At 36.2% G+C, this 27,966-nt stretch overlaps 1 protein-coding gene across 5 annotated transcripts in view; it reads left to right on the top strand.

Annotated features, from left to right (window-relative positions):
- Window positions 1-27,863, top strand: part of HYCC2 (hyccin PI4KA lipid kinase complex subunit 2) — a 59,454-nt gene extending 31,591 nt beyond the window's left edge. For 3 of the 5 annotated variants that reach the window (XM_068686660.1, XM_068686658.1, XM_068686659.1), the window contains 9 exons: window positions 568-747; window positions 2,698-2,778; window positions 3,377-3,492; window positions 4,351-4,446; window positions 7,310-7,426; window positions 8,134-8,221; window positions 13,723-13,882; window positions 15,077-15,244; window positions 19,894-27,863. In XM_068686660.1, coding sequence (XP_068542761.1) covers window positions 568-747; window positions 2,698-2,778; window positions 3,377-3,492; window positions 4,351-4,446; window positions 7,310-7,426; window positions 8,134-8,221; window positions 13,723-13,882; window positions 15,077-15,244; window positions 19,894-20,498 — 1,611 coding nt within the window. In that variant the 3' untranslated portion in view covers window positions 20,499-27,863. The remainder of the gene's footprint in view (window positions 1-567; window positions 748-2,697; window positions 2,779-3,376; window positions 3,493-4,350; window positions 4,447-7,309; window positions 7,427-8,133; window positions 8,222-13,722; window positions 13,883-15,076; window positions 15,245-19,893) is intronic. The other 2 variants (XM_068686661.1, XM_068686662.1) reach the window with 2 other exon arrangements.
- The last annotated feature ends 103 nt before the right edge of the window (window positions 27,864-27,966 follow it).

Below are 27,966 nucleotides of genomic sequence, written 5' to 3'. Positions count from 1 at the left end.
ACTGTTTTTTCTTGTGCTTACTGACTTGATAAAGGCCTTTTTTTGAAACGCAAAAGGCAGCTCAGGCAGAAGAATGGTTTGGCATTGTGTTGAATAAATGCATAATGGTTGGGTTTGAGATTAAAAAGTAGTTGCTAAGAAATGAATTTATATGTCTGTCAATAGACTGGTCATTAGAAGTTGCTACTAATCTTCAACCTTAATACCTTTCTAAACCTTACAAATGTGCTATTAAAAGTTTTATGGTGTGCATAGCTCAAGCCACAAGTCTGTCACATGCCTTTAATTAGTACCTGTGTACAAAATAATTCTCATACTGACAGCCCTAGAGAATAGTGTTCTCATTTCCTAGTACTGCTTACTTGTTCCCCTTGTGAACAATACTTACTACTTGTAGATCTCCTTAAAAGGAATACAAATTCATTTTGGTTCATTCATTTACTTGACATCAAGGAACATCTTCACTGGCTGTGATGGTTGCATTGCATATCCCCTATGTTTGCTATTGTATTTTTCCTTGTTAGGGAAGCCTAATGTTAGTTTATAACCCTTTTTGCCTTTTCACAGCTCCTGGAGCCTGTTTGCCACCAGCTCTTCGAACTATATCGCAGTTCTGAAGTTCGGCTAAAGAGGTTCACATTACAATTTTTGCCAGAGTTGATCTGGGTGTATCTGCGTCTTACTGCCAGCAGGGATAGGCAAAGTAATGGTTGCATTGAAGCATTGCTGCTTGGCATTTACAACTTGGTAAGTGAGGATGGATGTGGAAAGGTTTGATCTAAAGTTTTCCATCACTGACCAGTAGGAATAAAGCAAAATATTAAAAGAACATAATTAAAATTACAATATGGTTGCATGAAAACATACTTAATCTGTGTAAAAAAAGCATAGTTTACTGAAAGTTTAGTAAAAACGTGTTTGTGATGATATTCTTTATTGTTTATAAATCCCTTTGGGACAAACATTTTGACTAAGAAGGATTATCTCATGGGCTTTCTCAGTTTTACATACTTGTAAGAACATGTAACAAAATGAAGTATTCCTCTTTAATGGTGAAACATACAGCTTTCTACAGACCTGATTGTCAAGCATATGTTCGGTCAACCTTCCTGTGTAGCTTCCCCCCACCACCACCCGAGCTTACTCTGAATTGGTCTTAAGTACAGTGTGAAGCTGAACCTACTGTGCATGTTTGCACTTAAATACATGCGTGTCTGCAGTTAAGGCAGATAGTTGTCTTGAGTGGAAATACGATTTTAAGAATTCGTAAAAGTAACTGTAGAAGATTAGGTTTGGCTGTTGGTTATAACAGTTGTTTTTTATATACTTACCTTATCCTGGAAATGTTTACTCGTATTATGAGACTGACAGATTTGGAAATACTGCTAAGATAGGCATTCTCTGATGGGAATTTCTTTTTTATCTAACTTGAAAGCATATTATACTGAAACATTGCCCTTCTCTCTACTATTATAGTGAACCACTCCTTTTAACTGTACTCATGATGAGACTGAAATTCTTTAAAAAATAAATAAGTTCTTGCTATGTGTTTAGATCAGCTCAAACAACTGGAATGGAAAATCCAATTATTTTAGATTTATTCTGATAGGGAAAGAAAGAAAAAGGAAATGGCTTATTAATTGTTGGTACTGTTTGCTGGATTGGATATTTGTCTTTGGCTTCAGTTTTCTCATAAAGGTCCCTTTGTAGTTCCTTTGAAACTCATGTTGGTGATTAATGTTATTTAAGGACAGTAATTTCTTCCTTCTCTCCAAACTCAAAAAGAAGGAGGCCTCAAAATGAACAGTAGCTACCTTTAAGTTTTTTTCTTTGGTTCAGTTGTTATTGCTTTGCACATTACTGATACTGAAGGAGTGAAGTTACTTTGTCAGTCTATGGAAAGTGAAAGACAATGATAAATCTTTTTCATTCTGCTAAATGCCTACAGTTCTCTTCCTACTGTGACTCTTAAAGCCTACTCTGAGTGCTGTGCTACCTTGGACTAGGTTCTCGTGTAATCTTGAATGACTAGCTCATTGTTTGTAGTTTATAGTTCAAAATGGGTTTTAGCAGGGTTTTAGACTCCTTTTTGGTGCAACCTTATGTAATTGTTCTTAGGGTACTGGCTTTACAAATAGCTGGGTTTGCTTATATAGTAGCCTAGCAACTATAAAATCTGATCACTTTGATAGCCCTTTGAGAAAAAAATGTATATTTCGTACTGATAGAATGCCCGAAGAGGCTTTGCCAGTCCTCTTGATTTCACCTTTTCTCTGCAATGCATTTATTATGAAGTGCTGTCCATTTTCAGAAAGTGACTCATCAGCTCTTATGCATCTGTATCTTTCAGGCTTAAAGTTTATCTTTGCTCCACTACACAATTCTATTATAAATAAATGTTATAATGTTAAGGTGGGCTAGAGAAGCTTTTAGTTCTTGCTTTTTGATGAACTCACAATGATCTAGGAGCCAATGATGTTTTTAACTGACGTCTGTGATAGAGGTTTTTCCCGTTTTTAAAATGTGTATAGATTTGCTGATACTCTGCAAAACAGAGACGTTAAAGTGTTAACATTCTTATTAGATCAGAGCAACTAACTTCCTACTTTTTAAATACCTTTCAAGAGTTCTATACGTTTCAAAGTCCTGACTTAATTTTTTTTTCTGTTGCTTATTTGTGTTTGTTTTTAAATGCAGGAAATTGCTGACAAAGATGGAAACAACAAAGTTTTATCTTTCACCATCCCTTCGTTATCTAAACCCTCCATATATCATGAGGTAAAAGAACTGCTATGGTAAATTAGACCTGGATCTATTAGAGCAATGAAAACTGCATCCATTTAATGCAACAGACCATTTTAAGTGCACCCTGTTGCATTGTGTTTTTGATGTCCCTGTCTTGCAGCAATTATGTAATTCAATTCAATAATAGCAATAGTGAAGTAATGTAAATGTTGAAAAAAAATTTTGCTGACAGTGCCCATTCTGAACAGAGGTTAATTGTGTTGTAGTTGCAGATGGGTTGCTTCTTAAGTGTTATGATAAGAGAAGTCTATTTCCTCATTAATACAATTTGAATTTGGAATCATGTTTTTCTTTCTCCACTGTTACTGTACAAGAGGTCTGTGCAATTAGGACAAACTTTAGATGGCTATGCAACAATCAAAATTGAAAACTACTCTCACCTGCTCTACTGCAGTTTATGATAACGAAATCAGATAATGTTTTTAGATTTACAGTATTCTGAAATAATTTTATTTTTTTATAGATAACAAGACAAGTGTGTATTTTGGCTTGAGTGGTTAGAAGTTGTAATGCTTTTGGAGAAATTTTACTTATGGTTTACTTATTCCCCCCCTCCATCACCTACTTCTAGCCCTCTACAATTGGATCCATGGCTTTAACTGAAGGAGCTCTGTGTCAGCATGATCTCATCAGGGTAGTTTACAGTGATCTTCATCCTCAAAGAGAAACCTTCACAGCACAGAACCGGTAGGTATCAGATGCATTGTAACATTGGAGGTGCTCCGCTAAGCAGTCAACAAGTCCTTAAACATTAAGACTAAATAGGTTATATTTTGGTCCTTTTTCAACATATAGTGCTTGGAAATAAAGCTAGAGAACAAGTTAGTAGTCTTGAGGTATATTTTTGTTTTTGCTTCCAACTTCATGTGTTCTTACTTTTAATTTAGATGTGAGTAACTTCTATGTCATTGCTGTGTCTGTCAGGAATATCTTTGGGTTTATTCCTGTCAATTCAAATGTTCCTGGAAGTGTTTACAAAAAAATAAAAATAAAAAACGTCAGCTCTCGCTTGAGAACTGGGACTGCTTTTTCCACAGGAAAATGGGAATGAAGTTGAGTGCACAGATAGAACTAGGGATAAGTGATGACAGAAACTGGATTTCTTGTTTCTGCTGCTTGAGGACATGGAAGATTGGGAGTCTACTTACTCATCATTAGTCACTGGAGCCAGCATTTTTAGCCAGATCCCTTGCATGTTGAAGAGCAGACTGAGCTGTATGACTAGCTGTTTCAATGCCCTGCTGTTCTAGTGACTCTCAGCTTTACCTGTTTAAAGCTAGCTCTGGAAAAAATGATAAAATAATTTTAAAAGTGTTACTGATTTGTCCAGCTCTGTAGCTCTTTGTCCAAATTTTATGCCATGTTCTTTCCTCCATAATTCCTACATAGGCTAATGGTTTTCAATAATAACAATTTAAAGTGAACCTTTAATGTCCCATTTCAAGTTAGTGAATTATAATGGGAGAGGTTTTCAGGATTTGTGTGTTTACTCCTGACACGTTTTCCTGTGAGGCAATTTTGAGACTGAGTTTTGTTTCTTTTCAGGTTCGAGGTGCTGAGCTTTCTCATGCTGTGCTACAATTCTGCTATTGTCTATATGCCTGCCTCTTCTTACCAATCACTTTGTAGGATGGGTTCCAGGTGAGGCATTTGCCTTTGATGTAGTTTTGCAGGGTATATCTAGATTTCTAAATGCTATTCCAGCCAAAAAAAAAAAAGTGTATTTACTTGTATTTAATAACCTAAAACCTGTAATTCTTAGTCAGTCCTGCTGCAACTTAATTGCAGATTTGATGCTATGCTTGGATATAAATAAAACCTGTAGATTGTCTTACTGCTGCATTGGGTTTCATTCCAGTTATGTAACTTTTCTGTTGCTGTTCTTTGAGGAAGAAAAGAAGGTGTCGTGGTTTTTTTTGTTCTTGTTTGTTTAATTTTGCTCAGACTGATTTGTCTTTGTCCGAATGATAGGTAAATCTGATACTTCTCAGTATGATCAGCTTTAAAATCTTGTGAGGAATGCGTCTAGCTTCCTCTGCTTCCAAATATAAACCTCTCTTGTTTCTGAGAATGGTTCATATGAAGTGGTTAAACAATATCCTGGGTTTTAGCTTTGTTTATCTTTTCTTTTTTTTTTTTCCTTTCTTTCCACAGTGGGAATGACATTCAATTTTCTGGAGAATTCAGTACTGTGAATTCTCAAACTCTTATACGTGTCCTTTACTTAATCTCCTGCTTGGATAGTCTTAGAAGCATCTGGTTGGCAAAGATCACTGCTTTATGCTCTGAAAAATCTCAAGTATTTCTGATACTCCTGTCTGCCTGTTTTTATAAGCAATTTTGTCTAAAATGAGATAAATTCTCTTCCCTGCTATCTCCAGAGCGATCTCTTTAAACATGTTTGATTTTTAGCTTGTTTGCTTCAGCACACTATTGTCATAAGAGAAAAACATTGCTTGCAATTCAGTTGTATGACAAAAAAGGATCAGGCTAGTTTCTGACAATGTGTTTTCTCTAGTAATGCACACAAAGTTAATTAAGATGACAGTCTGTTTTTCTTCCTCTAATTTCTGATGGCAATGATTTAATTCTTGGTGTGCTTCCATCATCTTCAAGTTAAGACTGTGCTGAATTTGGCAAGTGTGTTCAATTTCCCTGCATTTCAAAATTAGATCTATTCTTTGAGTAGAGAGTAGAGGGAACATTTTATAGGCTAAGGATTTTTTTATTGTTTGGAACAGTGCAGCAGCAACAAGAGTTTGGATGCAACAAACCATTTCCAACAATGAGATTATTTTATGATGAATTGAGTAAAAGTTGCACGTTTTTGTCTTCTGTGTTATGTGGTCACAGTTGTGTAACATGCATGTTAAAGGAATCCATTTTCAACTTGAGTTATTGAGTTGCAGTTATTCTCCTTAATTTTCTAAATACAACTTCCAGAACTGTATTCATTTAGCTAAACTGATGCACATTGTTGCTCTTCTAAGCATGCATTATTGAAACTTTACTGTAAACTTCATTTTTAACTTGTATTCTGGTTATTACACGTAGAAGTTCTATAATAGTTTATAATGTAGTTATTGGATGCCTAAAGCAGGAGTCACTTTGTTCCACAAACAGCAGAGTGACCTGGAAATGGAAACTTCTGGGATCTTCCTTGTGTAACTGTGAAGCTTTTGAAAGCTTTTGGGCAGGTCTGCAGTGCAACCTGCAGAACCATTGGGATACTTTGATCTATGCAGCTTGCCTGGGTGGAAAAAGTAGACCAACCCTATCAAGCTGGTAGTTGCTTTTCATTGTAGCACTGCTTGTCGCCTAGAAAGGAACTTGGGCTACAGTTTTTGTCACTGAGACTGCAAAACATGCTTTAAAATAATAAATTGCATGGGTTTTAGGTTAAAGATGATAACTGGGAAATCCTTTAGGTATTAGCTTTTATTCTTTACCAGATGCATTTGCTCATCTTTGTTTGAAGAATTAAAAAACAAGTATAAGGTGTCATTTTCTGGAAAGAGAATTAACACATAAATCCTTTTTTTGTGAGTGGTGGGATCCTCTCCCCTGAAACCTTTGGGATTTTTTGGTGGCTAATGGGCATTTTCATTCACTGTTTTGATCGGTGTCAGTTTGTATTCAAAAAGTTCATGCAATCCCTTTTGCTAGCTTTAAAAGGGAAAACTAATCTAGGCATTACTGGATCCGTGCACTGTGTAGAAGTTACATGTTCAGATGTCTGATGGAAAACAGGCAATCGAATGCTGTGTTTTAGCATGTCTGTTAATTTTGAGGTTTCATGCATGTTATTTTCTTTTATGAGCAAAATCCTAAATACATGTAGGTTAGAGAAACAGTAAATGTACATTAAATGTATTAGAAGCCATGTATTGTTTCCATGTTCCACATATAAGTTTCAGATATTAAAGTTTTGAATAAATTCATCTTTTTTTTAAACTGTAGAGTCAGTGCTATGTAGTATAAAAAGCATACACTTTGTCACGGGCCAGAAGACTTTTGTTTGTTTTTTGTTTTCCTTTTTTTTTTTTGTTTAGAAGGCAGCTGAAAATAACTCTCAAGTATACAATATCTGTGTTAACTAAAGGTAAAAGGTGATTGCATGCTGTCGGTATACATTAGATGGGGGATGACCTGTCTCTCTTCTATACCACTGTTTCCTTTTAAGAAAATTAGTTTTGGTTATTGAGTTTCTGGGAAAGCCTCGTATTTAGTGGCTGGCAGTAGAGAATGTCTTGCCTCATTTTGGTTATGATTTGAAGAAAAGAGATGATGGCTATATGGGAACAATACTTTGGATTATCAGCAAGTCATTTCTTAAGACACTTTTAAAACTGTTTTAATGGTTGGAAGAGCAACATAAGTGTTCGACATTGTGTACTTACATGTTGAAAAGCAGATTTTAAAAATTAAAGGAAATCGCTTTGATGTAAAGATGTTTGTAGTATTTCTGGGGTTAACATTTTGTTACAATGATATGTTTCTTCAGGCTGTGTGTGAGTGGATTTCCACGGCAGCATGAGAAACGCTGGAAAGAACACTATGGTAGAGTGGTGTTGGACCCTGACTTCATGGTGCAGCTGCTCACAGGTGTCTATTATGCCATGTAAGTAGATATTTTTTTTTTTTTTGTAAAAGAATAAATGGCTAGTTTTACATGGATTAAAATAGCAGCATTTGTTGCTTTATAATTGAAAGAAATTAATTAAACTTTTAGGACACAGGAATCTTAACTCAAATTATTATATTTCCCATTACTTGCTCAGTCAGTCGACTGATAATTTGTGAGTATCTCTGTAAACATTGGAGTAGGTGGTGTAACACCAGCAGTAGGTGCTGAAGAGAGTGAGGCTCCTCGCATCATCTTCTCCTAAGCTTCCACTACCTTCAGATAACCTTCTGTTCAAAAGCATAATGAGCTTGGCTGCCAGGGTAACTTGAAGTGCAGTCCTCTCGAATACCGGTAGCTTCTGAGGTAGCAAAGATCTGTTACTGATTAAAATTGAGTCCTGCTAAGTATTGTAAACCTTTATATCTTGACCCGTTTTTTTTATTCTTTAAGTTTGTCCTGATTATGGTATCAACATTTTTTCACTTGGGGGTGTCAGGGGGTATGACATTTTGTTATAGCAACAAGAGTAATACAAACTCTGTCCACACTTCTGAAAGAAGTGGAGGGGCTGGGTGTGTATGCAGTTTTCCACATAAGAAGTGAAAAGCTGTATTTGGGCAGCAAAAGACACAAAAAGAACCAAAGACACAAAAGATAAATTTCTTTCTTTTTTTTTTTTTTTTTTTTTTTTTAATTTTTAGATATAATGGTCAGTGGGATCTTGGCCAGGAGGTATTGGAGGACATAATTTACAGAGCACAGCTTGAACTCTACTCACAGCCTCTGTTGGTAAGAAAAAAAAATAATGAAATTTATGGACTTGATTAAGAATATGGATGCATTTCTGAAGTGGACTCATAATGAAAGCATTTGTTGCTGTTTACTGCATTCCCAAACACAAGTGGTTGTTAACAGCTGGTGTTTTTAACATAGCTATTTATACCATGCTTTATCTGCTAGGGTGTTGGGGTCTTTAATTAATGCAGAAAGATAGGATTTTCTAATGTTGTACAATTGGATCAAAATGTTTGTTGTTTTGGCACCAGCTACTCATGAGTGATTCAAAGAAGCTTAAATGAATGGTTGTATGTCATAGGATGTTGGTTGCAAAAAGGTATATTCTTTGCTTCTAGACCTTCAGAAGGGTTTAGAATGTTTTGTGGTTTAACTGATAACACAACAGAACAAACAGCAACAGAATAGAGCTGAAAGTGCAGAGGAGCTTTATCTCCAGAGTCAGTGTTGGATTTTGATTGATTAAAATCACACAAATCTTAATCTTTACCTCCTTTAGAGGAGCATCATTAAAATGGTTTTCTTATGATCAATTGTGTTTTTTACCCCCAGTTTTCACTAGAATTGTTGTCCCAGTCATAAAAGAAAAATGAAGCAGGGAAAGAGGTGAAACTAAGCTGGATGTAAGTTCATGTGGTTGGAGAGAATGAGGAGGGTGAAAAGGAAGCAGGAATGGAAGGTTTTTATTTTTTGTCAGATGTAGGAATGAGACTTAAAATACGGAAGAATAGTAAAGGAAAGAAGTAGAACAGAATATTATCTCAGTTTGTCCAAATTGTGGCCAGAAGCCTTTGGTCCTCCTATAAACTACCAACAGTGGAATTTTAAGGCTTTTTTTTGTATAGCTGAGAAAGGAGTGGAGTGGGAAAAGTCTTTTTTTTTTTGTGACAATCTGACATGCTTCTCTCCAGTAAATTAAGTAAAATTATGCTCTTGATTAATTAATATTGGCTGTAAAAGCTATCTACAGGCTTTCTGAGAGTTCTGCTTTTTAATGGCTGGTATCCATTGAATTATTATAATTGCTGGTTCCTTTTGGAAATGACTCATTGCTCCATCAGATGGAAAGTTTTAAATTCAATATTGAAACTACTGAATGAGGCCAGCCTATCAAAATACAACATTTTAAAAGTGTGTAGGAGGATCTGGAACCTAATTCAATTGATGATAGGACAATTTTCAATCCTGATTGTTCAGGAGTTTTAAAAATCAGTTTGTCTTTTGAGATGACTTTTAATTGTAAAAGTCTTCTGGAATGTCTGTTCTTACAAAGATACTTTTGCCACTCCAAGCAGTTGTTTGGCAATGTCATGGTATCACCATTTTTTTCCACTTGCCCACTTGTCTGGTTTTCATGCATACATGTGCAGGCATATCTGTATGTTTTTGTCTTGCCCTGATCACTGCATTTGTTTCCCATCTTGTTTTACTGTGGTTTTTGAAAAGGAGTGTTAATAAATTACCATTTCATATTAAAAAGTGACCTGCATGTCTATGGCCTCATGCTATAATACCAAACCATTTGACATGTTCAAGTATTGAGTCCTTTCACTTAATAGTAGTCTCCAGGAGATGTGTATGATTATCTACATAAAATTTTGTATTTTAAACTATTGCGGTTACTGGCACCAAATAAAATATCATCTGTGCATCATCCCAGGTATGTTTAAAGTTCAGTCTCTGCCTAGGATTGCCTAACAGCAGCAAATTGTTTGAAATCCATTTAATATTTAGGCAATCCTCCATGGTAGGATTATTTTTAGACATCTGTACTCAGGCTATTCATGTAATTGTGAGAATACTGTCAGTCATTACAATGAGAAACATCACACTCCCTGTGTTTGAGTATGTCTGTTGGAGAAATATTTTTGACAATATAGTAAATCCATGTTCTTATTTAAATAGGTTTATATTGCCTGTGGAATAAAAATAAATCCTGAAATAGCAGCATCAGGAATCTGAAGTGTCTGTGATTATTGAAGCAGTTCCCAAGCCATTTTTTCACCATTACCCAGAAACTGCACTGGGAAAGGCAGGAATTAATGTGAGGGAAAAGCTTTTTTTGGTAGAAGAAGGGAATCCGTTAACAAATACTGGATATTGGTTTCATAGTCACGAACACTGGGAGTTTCTGCAGTTGGAAACTAATCTAAGTGATTCAATATTATTGCTAAGGTAGGCTGCACTTTAGGAGTGAGTAGCGCAGTTCCAGTCAAATAACATCTTCCTCTGAACACAAAGCTTCTGCACTTGTTTCAAAAGGAAATCCTTTGCTTTGGCGCAGAGATGCACAGGTGTTCTTAGCCTGGTCCATAGAGGTATGGATCAATAAGTCCCTGTTGTAACAGCACCTTTATCCAGTGTTTTTTTATTATGTACTTACTGCTTTTACTGCACGTTCTTCTTGTCAGAGCTTATTTCTGGTGGGCAAGGGTGGCTATCTGGCATGAAGCCAGTTCTCTTTTGTCATTGCCAGTTGCAGATTTGGCTTGCTAAATCTGAATTCTGCTGTGGTTTGCTTTCCCACCTTTTAGTACAGAACTAGTGCCTGTTGTTGTTAGGGAGCCTAAAACGTAATGAAAGCAATTTTTTTTTCCCATCCCGAAGTATTGCAGATTTTATTTGTCATTTTTTTTCCTGATGGAGAATGGCTGTGTTTCATCCAAACTGTCTGTTTGGATTGCTTTACTGTTGCATGAACTTTATTTCAATGTGATTCTCCTCAGTCCCCAGAAGTATGATTTGTGCTGTTAAAAAGGGCAAGCTCTTAAAAAGCTCCTCAAGTAAAGTTTTGTGTCACTTACCTGGTTCTAATGCAGAATTCTACTGATTTTCAGATTTTAATGCTGAGAAAGGTACTTGCTCAAAAGAGGGTGAAATATTAGTAAAAGAGATGATTGGAAGATAAACCACTGTATATGGTTGAACTTAATCTGTGTTGGGTCAGTACAGCAGAAATTAGTTTCTGAAGTTTTTTATGAGGTCAAGGATGGGTTGAAAGCAGTGAGGTTTGTACCACTGCAGGAGGACAACATGGAAAAAGGCCTGTGTGTGAATAGGAGAGCAATTGTGGTGAGGTTGAGAGAATTGACTAGCAAAGGACAAAACAGAGGTGGGCATGTAGAAGGCAGCATGACAAAGAGCATTTCTACACCGGTGCCAAGAATATTTAGGCTGGGTAGAAGTCAGGCAAGAAGTCAATGGAGAAAGTGTTTAATGAGGATTTACAGGATCACAGCAGAAGCTGGAGAAGATCAGGATATGACAGCTATTCCAGCTTCCCAGGAAGTGAGAAGTCTTTGATTAGTTAACATCCTGTCATCTCTGCTTTAATGTTTGAATGAGTTTCATTTCTTCATATGGTTGCTGGATGGTTTGCCTATTCGAATGTAGGGGAAAGTCACTTTTACTTTACTGTGGTACTGATAAACACTTGTAAATCAGAGCTTTTAAGGCATATGGTATGCATCAATTTATTTTTTTTAATCAAGCATTATTTGAGGTCTTTACAAGACAAATTATACAAGGAAAGTTCTGCGAATAGAATCTGTTCCATTGGTTTAGTAGATCTCTCCTAACTTCATACACTAAATCTGCTTCCCTAATGTAGTCTTTGGGAATTGAAGGAATTTGTGAGATGTCCCTCACATTTCTGAGGCCTCGGGGAATCTCAGAATATCAAGACAACATTGGAGTTTAAACATATCTTAATTTTTTCACTAGGTTGAGAGGAGCATTGGAAAATGTTGCTTACAGCATAAGACTAGGAAATGCTTGATTGTAGTCATGTGCTAAACAGTTGTATCAACTCCAGCAGCTAGATACATGCTTTCATCCAAAAAAAAAAAAAAAAAAAAGCTTGATCATATTTATGTTACAGAACAGGAATACAATATGTTGTGAAAGGAAGGAAAGTTCATGCATGGTCAGAAAAATGGAATATCTTGCAAAGATGTGTATTCTAAAGGTGATTTGTATTTCATTTGGGTGGACAGAACTGCCACCTTATAGCCGTATCTGTATCTTTTAAAAAGGTTTTACATGCCCTTGCCTTGGGTTAACGTGCAGGCCGTGTGTATTCAAGATACGTTTCTCTTGTCATATAGCGAATTTTGATCTCTGAAATTCCATCACTGATTTTTTTTTTAAAACTTTGTTTTCTGATGCAAGAGAAGGAGATGATGTTATGTTGCTTTTCATAATGCTTCTTGTAAACTGTAATTGGGAGAATAGACTACACAAATTATTGTGGCAGCTATTGGCAGGTAGGATTTTATAGAGATTAATCAGATACATTTTCCATGCTTGTTTTATTTTAAGTCTAGTTGTCTCTGACCTTATTTTACCTATTGTGTTCCCCCTTAGAGGGGGACTAAGGAGCATGTAGCGAGTCAAATATTTGTGAAATACAAGAGATCTATGAATAAAGTTGACATGTCTAATTTAAAATGTTCCAAAGTTTTTAATACTGGTTGGTTGTATGAAGTCAATAAGATTGGAAAATCAAGGTGAGTTCACTTAGACATTTTTTCTGAAGCTTTAAAACATTTTGTGTGTAGCAGCTTTATTTTTGCTGAATATAGCGCGTGCCACAGAGGCCTAAATTGCTTTTCATGAGCTGCTACACGAGTTTACTTCTAGAACAATTGTAAACTAGGAAACATTAATTGAAAGATGCTTTAATAATAGTAAATCTCTAATCCAACAAAGCCTTTTACAGTAAATTTAAAGGTACAGTTAAAACATCAAAGCCAAAAGAGTTTTGTATCTCAAAGATGCAAAGCATCTGGTTTTATAATAAAAATTACATATATATTAAAATATTATATGTACAACAATTAGATCTATATTTCAATATATAAATTACACTAATAATATATTACTCTATTACAATACAATGTATTACTCTCACAATTACAATAAAAATTAGATCTATAAAGATCACTGTATTCTAATGATTTGACGCCCATTGCTTAGGTTGCAATTCTTTTAAAATCTTGCAAGAGTCTAATTCTTTTTTGAGATGGTAGGGAATGAGGGGGAAAATGGGACATGAAAGGAAACTGGTCCTGTGTCTCCCATATATGAGACCATGTGCCAGTTGTATTGGCTCGGCTTGTGACCATTCTCGTCATGACACAAGTGGTATTTTCATTTTTCATGTCATTTTGCAATCTTGTTTGGGTGGAGAACTTCTGGTGTAGGTTGTTACCTCTGAGTACAGGGGCAAACCTGGAACAAAGTAGATTACATAAAAAAAAAAAAAAAAGAGAGAGAGAGAAAATTCAACTGTATTTTTGGGAATAGGCTTATGATGAGCTTCCCAACTTAGTTACCAACTCTGAATCTTGGGGATGGAGCTATCTGTCTGGATGGGATCTGGCATAATTGACAGTTCTTGGTTGTTTTCCTGTTCTGGATCCAGCAAAGATATCTAAAGCTGCCACTTACGCAGTCAAGCATGGTGGTAGTATAGCATTTTATTTTCATCTTAGGTTGCAAATGCCATGAAGAACTCACTGCCCTTTGATGCTCCCGATGCGTCACAAGAAGGCCAGAAGGTACTGAAGGTAGAAGTTACTCCAACAGTGCCGAGGATTTCTCGGACTGCCATTACAACAGCTTCTATCCGTCGTCACCGCTGGAGGAGAGAAGGTGAGCTTTCTCTGCTGACAGCAAATACTGTAGCATACTGTATTCATCGTCACTGTTACCTGGCTTCTGAGTTTGAATGTTTGCAGAACAGTTGGTTGTGGTTGTTGTTTTTGTTTTGTTTTGAAAAGTGATACTCCATAACAGTGTATTTTAGTATCATAGTATTTTACATTTTCAGAGCACTGCATGAACATGAAGGTTTGGGATGTTTGTTTTGTTTTTGATCTGGTGATAACCCATGAGGTAGGTACTAAATAAATAAATGGAGAGGCTGGAAATAGTTAAGACTTTTTTTCTCTGTGTAACACAGCATAAAATTGTAGTGGCAGAGTTTGGTTTATAATTTGACTTCTTTCTTTGATCCATTCAAACTTAACTGCACGCCATCATAAATAGATGAGGGAATGAATGGTATTAGTCAGACCTTGACAGGGTTCCGGTTTCCTACAACCACTAAAGGCAATGGGAGATGGAAGAGCTGAACACTGTAATCCTAGCATCATATGGCCCGCCTTACAGAGAGGATATGTCATAAAGTAGCTTTGGATAGTTTAGAATTAACCTTATTTTTCTTCAGTGAATATTTAGATCATATAGAAGTGTGCTTGACTGTATGAAGAACAGTAAATATGTAGTAATGCTTACTTTCATGTGGTGAAATCTTCATTGTAGCTGTAGCAAAAAGCTTGCTTTGAATTCATTTTGTCAAACCTACAGAACTTTGTCTCTGCATGTATTGAACAGATTTTAAAAAGATGCATAAATGGCAGAAGGTAAAAAAAAAAAAAAAAGTAATATAACCTAAAAATAAATAGAGGGTACAAGAGTCTAAAAAACAAGTATTACATTTTTCATTTGATACTTTTTTTTTCCTATATCGTGTGCCAAAGGATTTAATGACTTCTGGTCTTCAACTGAATGGATGTTCAGGACAAGAAGCAGCTGTCTTCTGTTTTCAGGACTCTGGGTCGTGTTTGTCTTTACTGTAGTTGCCATTATATTCATTTTTCGAGTCTCTGGTCTACAGCATAGCCCACTTGTCCTTTTCTGTGGATGTTCTCACAAACTTAACTAAGCGTGGGTAGTGTTTCGTTGTTTGTTCCATGTCCGCATAAATCTTCTATTTTCCCTGCCTGGGTTGAAATGCCAAGAAAGGAATAGAAAAGCACTAAAATGTTATATGTTGAATCCCAGATGGCTTTGACTTCTCAAACGAGGCTGACTCAAGCATACCTGGCTCACCGATCCAACACGGCTCCACAGACCTAGGGATCAAACATGAGCAAGAGGGGGAGGTGCTGATGCGCAGGACCCCTGAGCATGGCTTCCTGGAGCCCACCTTGGCAGCAGCCACAACAGAGGGTAGGACAGAGATGAGGAGGCAGAAGTCAGTGAGGCAGTTGCTGGAGGAGGATCCTGGCTCCCTATCCCCAAGCAGAACTTCTTTCCATTCTAGTGTGTGTTTCCGCTATCCCAGGGTGTATTAGCTTCTCTTTGCAATACACGCATCCCCTATATACCTAACATCAGGTCAGGTACTACCTTTTGTTATCACGTGGGCTGGCCTGGGGCTTGCATCTGTGTGGTGAAAGACTGCTTGGCATGGCAAATAAAAATAAAAATGACAGGGGCAATAGCCAAGAGCTTTGGGATTGCTTGGAAACTTTCTATTACTGAGCATGTTTAATATTCAGAAGGAAAAAATGCACCAGATAAACATGAGTCTAGTCCTGAAAAGTAGACAGTGTAGAATATTGGTTGTATTGTGTTTGCAACTGTATTTGGTTGGCTACAACTTAGTTCCAATAGTGTCTTGTTAGTCCATGTTTTTTTTTTAAATTTCCAAGAACAAAGACAAGCCTATCTAAGACATTCACAACTGGAGATATTTTTATTTGCCAGTCATTCTTTAACTGAAGATTCATACGCTTACTAGTTTACATGAATGACCTGGCTGCTCTAAAATCAATTATCAAATGAGAAAAATCTTGTGTTTTCAAGAATAAATCAGGTTGTCATGTTTCTGAATGCTTAGGAAACAGTATTTGCTTTTTTGCTCATTTTTGCTGTCCACATAAATGCTGTAGAGCTTTGTATGCCTGCTCTGCAACCAGCAATAGCAGATAGAGTAGCTGGCAGATACTCACTTTGCTTAAGTTCATCTATTAATGTTCTCATCTTTATTCCATGAGAACAAGCATTTGAGCGCTGAAATTTGGATCATGATTTCTCTTCAGAGATGAGAATTAATTTCTTATAAATCTAACTTAATGGAATTTCAAGTGTTTTCCTATTTTAAGTCTCCTTTTCCATCTGAACAGTCTATCTAACAGTTTTGGTATTTCCAACAATTATAGTCCTATCAGTTGATCATAAACAAGATTTTATTTGTGGATTTGGATAGGAGCGAGCTACATAGGCTTCAAATTTGTTCTTCTGGAGAACTTGGAGATTTAATGTAATGTTATCGGAGAATCCTTCCCCTTAATCAGAGGCGTTATCAAACAATAATTAAGACATCATACTTTAGTAGAAGATAGTTGCATAAAAACGTTTAGCATAGATTTATAATCTGTTCCTTGGTGCATAGTGAGTTTGAGCATGCTCAGTAAATAAGTAGTCTTCTAACTTCACTGGTTCAGTTGGTCTTAGTTCACTTTACTAAACTTTGCATGTGCATGACCTGAAGGATATGGAGAACTCCTCAGCTGCAGAGAACCTTCTGGAAAATGCAAAGTAGGAAAGAAGTTGATGTGGCCTTCTAGTCTTAATTTGTTTCAACACCTATATCAATTGAGATGTTACTGGAGAAGTCATAACTCCACATGCTTTATTTCTGTTGAAATTGGTTGAATATACTGTACTTCTTTAAATGTTGGCAGTATACATGTATAACTATGTGCTTGGGCAAATTGAATTCTGCCAGTTGATGGCATGTGGGAAAAGGCCCAGGAATGGAGTTTGGATTGGTTATCAGTATAGAATCGTGTGTAAATAGAGTGATCTGTTGTTTTATTGATGCTGACTTCACCAAGTTTTGGTTAGAAAATTTCCTCTCATAAATATAATTTTGATATCAAACGATATAATGAGAATGCTGATCATTTTCATTGACTCTTCAAACTTCAGATACGGAAAGGATAAATAGAATAAAGGCTACTTTAAAAACTGTAATAAAATCCTTTTCAGATCAGTGTTTTGACCCAATAAATACAAGAAGGCAGAAGATTTCAAGAATGACTTAGTAATACCTTACCAAGGTATTCTGCTTTTGGGTGGTGGCAGCTAACCACTGTGCACTATTTTGAGACAGTGAAGAATGTTGTATATATGTCTACAGGGTTAATTATGTACTGGCATTAATTATGTATTCTTTGGAGAGAGATTTATTCTGAAAGAAGAGTGAGAATCCAAAAGACACGCTGTAGTGCAATCAACGGGATTCCTGTTAGGTTGCACTGTCTCTTTCTCTTCTGGACTTACAGTAGAGAGTACTTGGGAGGACTAGGCTTTTAGGTTCTTTTTGTTAAATCATCTTATTGGTCTACTGGAAACAAACCAATAAACTTCTATGACTTCATCCTGTTTTACCCCCAAACAGAGTATGCAAAGATTGAAATATTTTTGTTTCTGAGGATAGCTTTTTAGAAGAAAAAGAACACGTACTGCAAAAAGACTGAATTATTTCAGTCGTACTGAGAACTTTTGTAGCTACATGGATTTGACTAGACAGAAATTCTCTTGCATGTTGTCTTCTCTATCTTCTTCATTTTTGAGCACTGCTGAGCTGCTTGGGCATTTATATAGTTGCAGCATCCAAAAGCTTGCAACAACCCCTCTCAGTCTTACTTTTTAAAATCTGTGGATGAAATGCCACTTTTTCTGTGTGACTCCTTTGCTTCAGTGTCCCTGACCAGTTAATATAAGTTTTAGCATTTTGTTACTCAAAAATGTTTTGACATGAACTGTGAGGAAGCATCGAAGAAGCAGTGTTCTTGCAATAATGAAAAGCTTAGCAGTATTGTTGAAGAGATTATCTTGCAAGTTACACATCTTTTGCTGGAATAGAATGGATTGAGAGGGGACTTCAGCTGCTGCTATTGCTGCTTGTAACCAAACATGCTTTCATCCAGCTTTGCATGATTATGAAGAAACACAAATGTTGGTTTATTGAAAAAGTGCTCTTGCTTTTAGTGTGTTACAGTTACATTGTACTTTTATTAGCATCTTTGATTATGCGTGGGAAGGTTGGGGGGAATGGAGATGTGATGGGTTTTGACTAAAATATCTTGCTGTCTAATGTAAGAAAATACACGTATGTCTCAAGGAGAAGATGATGATCTAGCTTGACCAAACAGAGCAGAGTAGAAGTATATGCATTTTAAATATGGATGCAGGAGGTTAAAGCAAGTAAAGTGTTCTTCACTTTAATAATGGCTGTTAAAGCCTAAAAATATGCTGCTTTTTTTTTTTTTTTTCTAAGGTGAAGGGCTTTGCTGAGGAAGGACGACAGTAGTAACACGAACCTTCTTAAAGGCTGAGTCAAGTAGAACTGTATAATACTGCAGAATAATCTCACATTGCATTGGTGTGAGAGAGGCCTGAGCATGATCTGATTTGGAGAAGGCTAAACATTGTAAACTGACACACAGTAATGGTAATTCCAAGGCAAAGCTTCCTAAAAAGAAAAATAGTTTTAAAACCAAAAGAATAACAAAACCTTTGTTTCTTGTTTGTTGTGGGTTTCTTTTTCCTTTACACTTGAGAAATGTGAGGTTGGATCAGCCCATATTCCTTCTGCACAGAGGAAGACACACTGAAGGCTTTTTATGTCTGTTCTGTTTGCAATAATGTAAAATGCTCTGTAGCGCTCTGCTAGCAATCAGTGTGAATGGACCAGGTTCTACTCAAATGTTAGAATCTGTGAGATCCTTGCCATTACTTTTACCCCATAAAACAAGAAACAAAGTATCAAACCCAAGCTCCATTTTCAGTTTTGAAACTTAAATGCTGCTCAGTTTTCTACTGAAACAATACCTCCCGTTTTGAGTATTTGGAGCTTAGAAAAAGGACCGGAATTAAGATTTTTAAAACAAACAAACAAACAACAACAAAGTCTTCATTTACAGCCCAAATTAATAATTAATCAAATTATCAGACTGAAAACAAAGGTTTAAGACAGAATCTTGTCAGTCTTTTTTCTTTAAAATCCCATTCTAAAGCACAAAGCCTCTTTTACAACTTGAAGTGTTTCACAAGTTAAATTTCTATTAATACAAGATTTTTTTTCCTCTTAAAAATCTTGATCTGAGATTAGAGCAAATGTGATAGAAGGACCTCGATAGGATTGCTGGAAGTGCAGAGATTATTGAGCTCTGGGAGAGAGAGAACTAGGAATTAGGTTACTCTCCAATAGAAAGTATGGTTACATTGTTTCAAGTGCCAACTATGCACAACAGAAGTCTTCTGTCTCTGTTGGAGCGTTGTTGCAGGCCTAGGAATTAACCTAATTCTAAAGCCTACCCAGCACAAACCGGAAGATTTCCTGGACATGCTTGGATCTAGCCTCAAACTAAGATAAAAATAGTCTGAAAGGCTTTATATATGTATATCTATATGTATATATACATATAACTTTCTTTTTTAAAACAAACAAACGTGTTGGCACCAGTACCTGCAGACAGAACTAAAATTAGCCAAATGGGGCCTAATTCTTCTTCTGTGTTTATAGATATACTTTTGGAGATATTCTTGACTGATGAAAATGATGTAGAGAAAAGGCAAATGAAGCTCCAGAAGTACTTATTTTATCATCAGATTCTCTTATTCTGCTATATGGCAGGAAGATTACATACTGAGAATCAGGATTTTTTAAGGAAGTGGAAACCAGGTGGATCAGCAAATGATGTTTGTTTTGACATTGTGTGCATCTCTGCATTCATGTAACCTGAATGCTTACTATGTGTTCTGATTGGTTTGGGGTTTTTTGGTTGTTCCCTTTTTATTAATAGATGCTGAAGGTGTAAATGGAAGAGAAGAATCTGTGAACGTTAACGATGCTGATGAAGGATTTTCATCGGGAGCTTCCCTCAGCAGCCAGCCGGTTGGGACCAAACCTCAATCATCTGTATCCCAGAAGGGCAGCTTAAGGAAAACAGCAAGTGGACGTTCTTCTAAGGATAAAGAAACCTGTTCTGCAGCAAAATCTAATGAGAGCCCTCGAGATTCAGTAGCTCGGAAGCAGTACATACACCAATCCACTGACCTTGGTGCAGATATAATTGAGATGACACCTACTAAGAAACACCTCAGCCTGCCTGCTGGGCAGGTGGTGCCAAAAGCCAACAGTTTGAGCCTGATCAGGACCGCCAGTGCTTCCTCCAGTAAATCATTTGACTACGTCAATGGCAGTCAAATAGGCTCCAGTGTTGGAGTTGGTACAGAAGGTGTTACCAATCTAGCTGCTGGCAACACCAATCGGTTTTCAACTATCAGCCTACAGGAGGACCGACTAGGCCAAGCTGGGGAAGGTAAAGATCTTCTCCCCCCAGGAGCTCCCTTAACCAAGCAGTCTCGATCTCCAAGTTTCAATATGCAGCTGATATCCCAGGTGTAACTTTATCTCCCTTCATTAGGACTCCCTCTTTCCCCTAAATCCCCAGGCAAGTTCATCCTTAGGCAAAACAAGAACCATCATCCTGCAGTGTGAAAATACTGACTGTTGTGATCTTGTTTGATTTGGTCTAGCTATCATACTGTATTACTGAAACAGCAATAATTCTTCCCTCACCTTTATTTTCCCCCCCTTGTAAAGATGGTTGTGAAGCAGTATATAATGTACTGTATGCCTATTTCCATGCCTTCCTTTCTCCTTGGGTGACGTGCAATCCATCGTAGGCTGATCAGTCCCATTTCAACACTGTGAGACTGGAGACACCGGCGGAAATGGTGAATGTGATCCCTATGAGATGATGCTTTGGCTCTGTTAAGAAATAGAAACGGGTTTGTTTTCTTGGTCTACAGTACTGCAAAGACTACTGGATCATGACTTTTCTTTCTCAGAACCAGGAGTGCCTCAGAGATTCTGATGTGACTTTGGACCTCTCTGAGTTTGTGCAATCAATTCTGGGGAGGGGATCATCATTGCTGCTCCTGGCTGCCTACAGCACTTTTTCATTAAAATGAGGGTAGATTTTTCTTGCCTGCCCCCAGTTTCTCATCCCAGAAGCTTTTGATGTTCAGCAACTGAGACATGCGTATTAACAAGTTGTTTTCCCTCAGAGAGAGGATTGTAAGTAGATAATGTAGGTTACAATGCACTTTTAATGGCGTTGTAGCCATATGTAATGTTACATGTCTTCCCTTCCAGGACACAGGGTCATTCTGTATGTAGACTAAAATCTAGACAAGACCATGCTGTTAAAGCAATTTGGTTTGTAAATGGGAGGGAGACACTACTTTCCCAGGAGCTAATGGCTGGCTTTGCTCCATTTTTGTTATTGGTGTTCTTGTTATTGTTGTTTTTCTTGTGAGGTGGTGATCACTAAGATGAAAGGTGTATTCGGGTAAAGAGTATTTCTCAGGCTGCTTTCTATGGTGTCATGGATGTTAGACATCCCCAACTCACTCAGCTACTTTCTCAGTGTCCCCAAATTCAATCATGGAGTCACTTTAAGAATCTTGCAGTCCAGACAGACCATCTTCTTAAGGGGCTGTCTCAGGGATAGAGACAATAGTTTGCTAGAAATACTGAAGCTTTAATGTGAAATGCTTTTCTAAAAACACCGTTTGCACAAAGGGGTACTGATAGTCCTTTTTTCCAGAAGGATCACACTTCATTGCCTTGGTATATCTAATCTGTTAGTTTTTTTAAATTGTTATTTTAATGGATAGGCCCATTCTCTAGAAAATGCAAAACTCATGCCATTGAGCCAAGCCTTGAATGTATATGACTGGTGTACAGTGGGCACTGGCTGGTACTTATGCTACGGAACACTGTTTGGAAGCACATTTCTGATTACATAGGAAAATGTTTGTCATCCTCTCCCTCTCTAGATTGCTAGAGAGCAAAGGGGAAAGTTCATCCTGTATTCTTAAGTAATGTATGGTATCTTGGAAGTTTACAAATTTAAACGTACAGAAAAGAGTTACGATCTTCACATGGGCACTTTGGTTTCACTGTCACTGTGAAGAATAAACATAAGCTGTTAAAAATAGCAGGTTATCTTTGAATGACAGATAGACAGAAATTCAGGACAATAACATGGTGTAACGTTGCTGGTATTTTTTTCTTTTTTGCTTTTGAGCCTCTTTCAGATGGAACTCTTTTTTTTCAATTTTACATTAAAATTAATTTAAATATTTGACATGTTTTTGTGCATTGACAATTCACTTTGGCAGTCTAGTCTTAAGAACTCCACATTCATAAAGAAGTAAATTAAATGGCAGCTGGACTAATGCAGAAATTTAGTTAGAATAAATAGAATCATCAGAAAGAAAGCCTTACTATTTCAAAATTGAACTTAATTTTTAAAGGCCACCAGAGATAGAACTAACGTAAAGGTGAGATTAAATTATGAGGGATTTTCTGTAAGAATGTCAAAAGCTATGCATGATTTGACTCTGCTTAATTTATTTTGTCAAGTTTTGCTGGTGGAGACAATTGGCAGGTCATGGTAGTGCAGAAATTCACTTGCTAGTTTGTTTCCTGAAAGTGTAAATTTGTTTTGTAGAGACCATCATGCTAAATTTATAAGGACCAAATGATTAGCGTAAATCTTTGGGAAATAAAAGGTTAGGATTATCAGCTATTTTCTGAAGAATTACTACACTTTATTATGCCTTTGCCTTTAAAAAATGGGATTGCTCATTAGCAAGGTTCTCTAGTTTCTCATTTTACCGTTACAAACATTCCCAAAAACATTTTAGGACACTTAAATTGGGTCAAATTTCACAAAACATTTTTTTATACCCTTATGGGTGGGGTCCAACAAAATTAAACTATTTCAGGAAAGAGAGACACCCCACTGACTCCAGATGGGGAAGTCAAATGTACATATATACATTTGTAGTTAAATCTTTAGTCAAATTATAATTTAAAATATTTTTGCAGTTCTTGTTTTGATGATGTGCCTTTTGTTATAGTTAAATGCATTGTATTTTGTTTTCTTCCTGTGTATATATATTCCTACCTGCACAAAGCTTTAAAAAGAGTTCAAATTTATTCCTATTAAAAACTATATATAGTTTTTGCTATGTGCAACATCCATAGCTAATCAAAATTACCATTTGAGTGCAGTGTTTCATTTGTGGGAGCTTTTGTCGTTCTTCAGACGTGCTGGTCAACATCTGTCTTACAAAATGAGTCATCACTTACATCTACAAAACAGGTGAAATAACAGGCTTTTCCAGTGCTGTTTATCACATTTATCTTTAACGTTTCTACATGGCTCAAACTATACCAAGTGTGTCAAGATTGTAATGAAACTTATTTACAGTGATGCCCAGTACACTTGAAAGTATTCTGGAAGTAATAGAAATGTCTAGGCTGAGAGAATTGTGTTCTTTATGATGATGTGTTAAATACTAAACAAAGTACAAAACATGTTCAAACGTTCTGATACCTGTGACAAATATCTAGACTTAAACATCTTTATCCTGAATTCACTCAGTTGTGTCTTGTTTTAGAACATTTGGTACTCAATGTGAGACAGTAGATTTAGATTTCTGCACCATTTCATCGCAGCTGCAGCATTATACAAAAAGGTCAAAAAGCAGAACACTACTTTTTTCCTCTGTGCATGTGCACATACTTCTAATTCTTAAGTGAGGAAGTCTGAGGGTTATATGTAGATGTATATACATGTGTTAGTAGGGAAAAACTAATTATCCCTTGATAAAGTTTTTACCATATTATGCTGCCATTTTGCCACTCATTTTTCTTGGGCTTAATAAGAAAATATAAAATGTTGGGATTGCGCACTCAACCCCATTGATTAGCCTTTTCAGGAGTTTATTTTGAGCTGCTTTTGGTTGAATGTTGAGCCTCTTTTTGTTTTCATCCTGCAGGCAGCAAAACGGTGAGGGAAAAATGCCTATAACAATGAATGTTGCAAGATGAAGTTTTAAATGGCTTTCTTGTTCTTTTGATTTGGAGACTTTTTATGTGACTGTCTGTTTTAAGTGCAAATTTCTTTGAACACCCTTTCTGATGTGAATTTGAGAAAAATTTTAACAGCCTGCTTCATTCTGTAATGCTGAACGTTGTTGCAGCCAGTAAGCATTAGATGTAGTACTTGTAGCTTGCAAGTGTGTTGGTCTCAATTACTTAAATCTAAAATTTCCAACGTACTCCTGCTAGCTTTAACATAATTAAATTCATGTTTTGACAGCAAAAGAGTGAGGAAAAAAAAAAGTTTTCTGACAATGTATTTATTTGCACTACTTATGAATACTGGAGTTTACAGGGACTGTTTTTTTTCTCACCATGTGAGGTTTACTTGTGCGTGGGTAGGTACATACATCTGTCACGTATTGACAATCAATTGCCTCAACTGTGTCTATATTGTATGTAAATACGAACATATTTTTCCAGATTAAGGGGGAAACCTGCACCTTAATGGTGGTAAAGCTGCTCAGTAGTAAGGTGGCCCCAACTCTTGCCCCTTTCTGTCTCCAGATAGTATGTGGTTTGTTTTACTTCTTTAATGAACATTATTATTGTTCCTGGAAAACTATAGCTCCAGGGAGCTTTTCCTAAACATTTAATGTATAACATATTCAGAAATTAGTTTTGGAGTAGACTATTTTATGCCATGACTGTATTTTAACCGAAGAGTTTAAACTTTTGCTATTTTATCATGAACTAATAACCATCTCTTTAAGTGTTTGGGTGTTTTATTTTTGCTCACAAAGCAGAAATTTTTGTTTGGCTTGGTTTACAAATTTAAATTAACTTTAAGAGCAAGTAGGAACCAAGTATAACTTCTTGAATAGAATTCTAAAAATCAAGCACTACAAACTTGATACTATACTCATAATCGTGGAGGAGGTGTGGAAAACCATAATTGAACATGCTTGAATAGAACGGGTGTGCTGCATAGTGAACCAAAAGATGTTTCTGATGTTTGTAAATCTGATAGTCTCATCCTTAAATTCTGCAATTCTGTCATTGCCAAAAATATTGCTACCTTGGCATGCTTAATGTAGCACTTAAAACCATTAGCTACATCTCATTGTAACATCATTGGAATAGTTTGTGTTGGAATGGTAAACATGGCTTTTTTTTTAATGTCTTGTTTAGGATGACGAAGTTACAAAACTTTATTCCTTTCCAAGCATCGTAAGCAGAGGGCTGATCTGAATGAACTTGTATTTTGTTCTTGTTTGATATCAAAATGTTCAACATTTTATATTTTTTCCAGTATTTTAAATGCTGTTTATTTCTAGTATGTGCGCCTTAATTTCTCTCTTTTTTTTTTATTAAATTAAGAGAAATTTCTCTAACTTTTTTGAACTAATATTAATTTGTTGTCCCACTGTCAGTTGAGTAAATTTAACTATGGAAAGCTTTTTTGTAGATGATTTAGAGGAACAGATACCAGCATGAGTGTTGTGTTAATGAATGCATACATCAGTCTGTCAAATTTGCAGCTGAAGAGCTAAAATACTCACCTGTCCCTTATACAGTGATGGAAAACAGTGGAGAGCTGTGAGCAACTTGGTTCATTAATAGTTTATGAAAGAAAGTAGTAAATGGGTTTTGCAAGACTGATATGTATGATGTTTTCCACTTAGTTGTTATAACATTTTATTTTAAAATAAGTCTCGGAACAAGCTTTCAAAACATAGCAGGTAGCCATTTCAGGTAAACTTTTCTCTTAAGTTTGGGAAGTGTCAAGGCCTGCTGTCATCTAATATGTTAGAAGTTCAGAAGCAAGCTATAGAAGTCTAAGGTACCACACAGCTGCCAGGAATGGGTTTAGTAAAAATCTGTCCCATGTTATATGACTTTATTGGAGATTTAATGTAGAAAAATACAATAATTTCTGCTTTTGTTATTTCATTTATTTTCTTTAGGGTACAAAAACACATGATTATTATTATTATTATTATTTTTTACTGTGGTCATCAGATTTTACAAAACCTAACATTTGAGGGACCAAATGAATTCAAAAATGGGTCCATAAATTATCTGTTCTATCATAAAGGATTACTAAGCTATTCCTGTGAGGAGCTGCTAGTGACAACACATGTACAGTAAAAACTTCGTACAGTAAAACCTTAGCCTACATTTTAGCTTGTGCATGATGGGCAAAGTGATTAAATCAAGTTGTATTAAACAACTACTTGTTTGTGAGCGCCCAGTGTTTTATAGTCAGTAACATGTAAGCAATTTAGAGCAGAGTGTCTTTGCATTTTGATAATTAATTTACTTCAAATTTTGACTCTTGAAAAGATGATTAATTACCCATTAAATTGTGGTATAGATTTCACAGAGGTTTTGTATTATTATTATTTATTTATTTTAGAAAAGTGATCAGGGAAGATTTCTGACTTGTTTGTGATTACTTTCTAGTAAAGTGACCATGTAGTGCTTTGTTATGGAATGAACCTTTCTTTTAGGTTGGTAGTGGATCCTGTCCTGTGTGTTTGAGTCCTCATCCTTCCCAGAACTGATCGCAAAACAGACGAATTAGTGTGGTTGAAGCAACCTTTTCAAAGAAAAATTGTTCTAAAAATAAGTAGGACTTAAGAATGACAGAAATACTGGCTGTTGACACTGTTCTTTCTGTTTAAATGGTTCCTATTGTGCTAGAACTTTCATGCTGTTAGTTTATGAAAAAAACAAATATTAGAAACTTTATGAGGTATACAGTAGATGTGTTAGCAATCACTCAAGATAAACTACTTCTCAAAGTATTAATAGATCGCTAGTGCTGGGGTGCGTCTCTGTGTTTTTTGTGTGCCAGTGTTCAACGATTACTTTGAAATGACTTTTTTTTTTTTTACTGTTTACTTGCAGAAGGTGCATACTTTTGGGATGGATGTTACTAGCTGGTTATTTATGAAGAAATACCACATGATTAAAAAGAATTGAATCATCTAACTTTTTTTTCCATATCAATGATTCCAGGAAAAAGCTAATAAAGATTTTTAATAATTAAATCAGATACTCTTAATACATTTTAGATTTACTACAGTGGCTTTTATTGGCTATAAAACTAAATCTAGGTACCCCATGCTGCATTTTTTAAATTTGTAATTCTTCTATTCTACAAATAATCTTTTTGCTCTGTATTGTCCTTGTAAGAACACAGGATATGCTGTCAATTTTACTAGCAAAAAGAAACATTCTGCAAGGGTTAAAAGATAATTTTCTTACTTATTCTGTCATGCCAGGTTTGTTTCTCTGAACTAAGGTTTCTGAGGATTCTTACTACTTTGTGATCTTATCTCTGTCGTAGAAGGAGCATAAGCAGCAAGTAGCCCACTTAATGTGGACGAATAGGCTAGACAAAAGGGCATGGATTGGTAGCGTGAGCCCCTCTTCACCAGGGTAGCCCTGTGTGTTGGTGTGAATCCCAGGTGTTCAGGATGCAGTACTGGTGAGGAACTAAACCAAACAGGTTTTTAGTAACCACGACCTCTGCTGGATGGTGTGATGTTCTTTAACCTGGGACCAGGGAAAATCTTCCATCTTAGACCTGAAGATGGCACGTATCAAAGATCATGTTATTGGTGCATGTAAGCCATTATCTTACCTGTCTTACTGAACTGGTTAATGCTGTTGACTGTTGTTGAAATGTGAAATGTAGTTACTATTGACTCTGTAAATAACTGCCAGAGATGAAATATAATTATTTTAAATCATTGTAAATAGAGATGTATAAAACTCGACGCAATCTGCAATGCAGAAAAAAATTATATATATATAAATATATAACGATGTTAAATAAATATCGTGCTGTTTCTGAACAGAGCTGTGTAGGGTGCCGGTTGACTTTTATTTACGTATTTATTTGTAACTTGGGTGTGCGTTGGGCACGTCAGCTGAGGCGGGGGGCGGCGGGGAGCCGCTAAGG

This window comes from Anas acuta, chromosome 6 (assembly GCF_963932015.1).
Source record: "Anas acuta chromosome 6, bAnaAcu1.1, whole genome shotgun sequence".
NCBI lineage: Eukaryota > Metazoa > Chordata > Aves > Anseriformes > Anatidae > Anas > Anas acuta.
The sequence above is the reverse complement of the archived record's forward strand: the minus strand, read 5'-3'. Positions and strand labels throughout refer to the sequence as shown.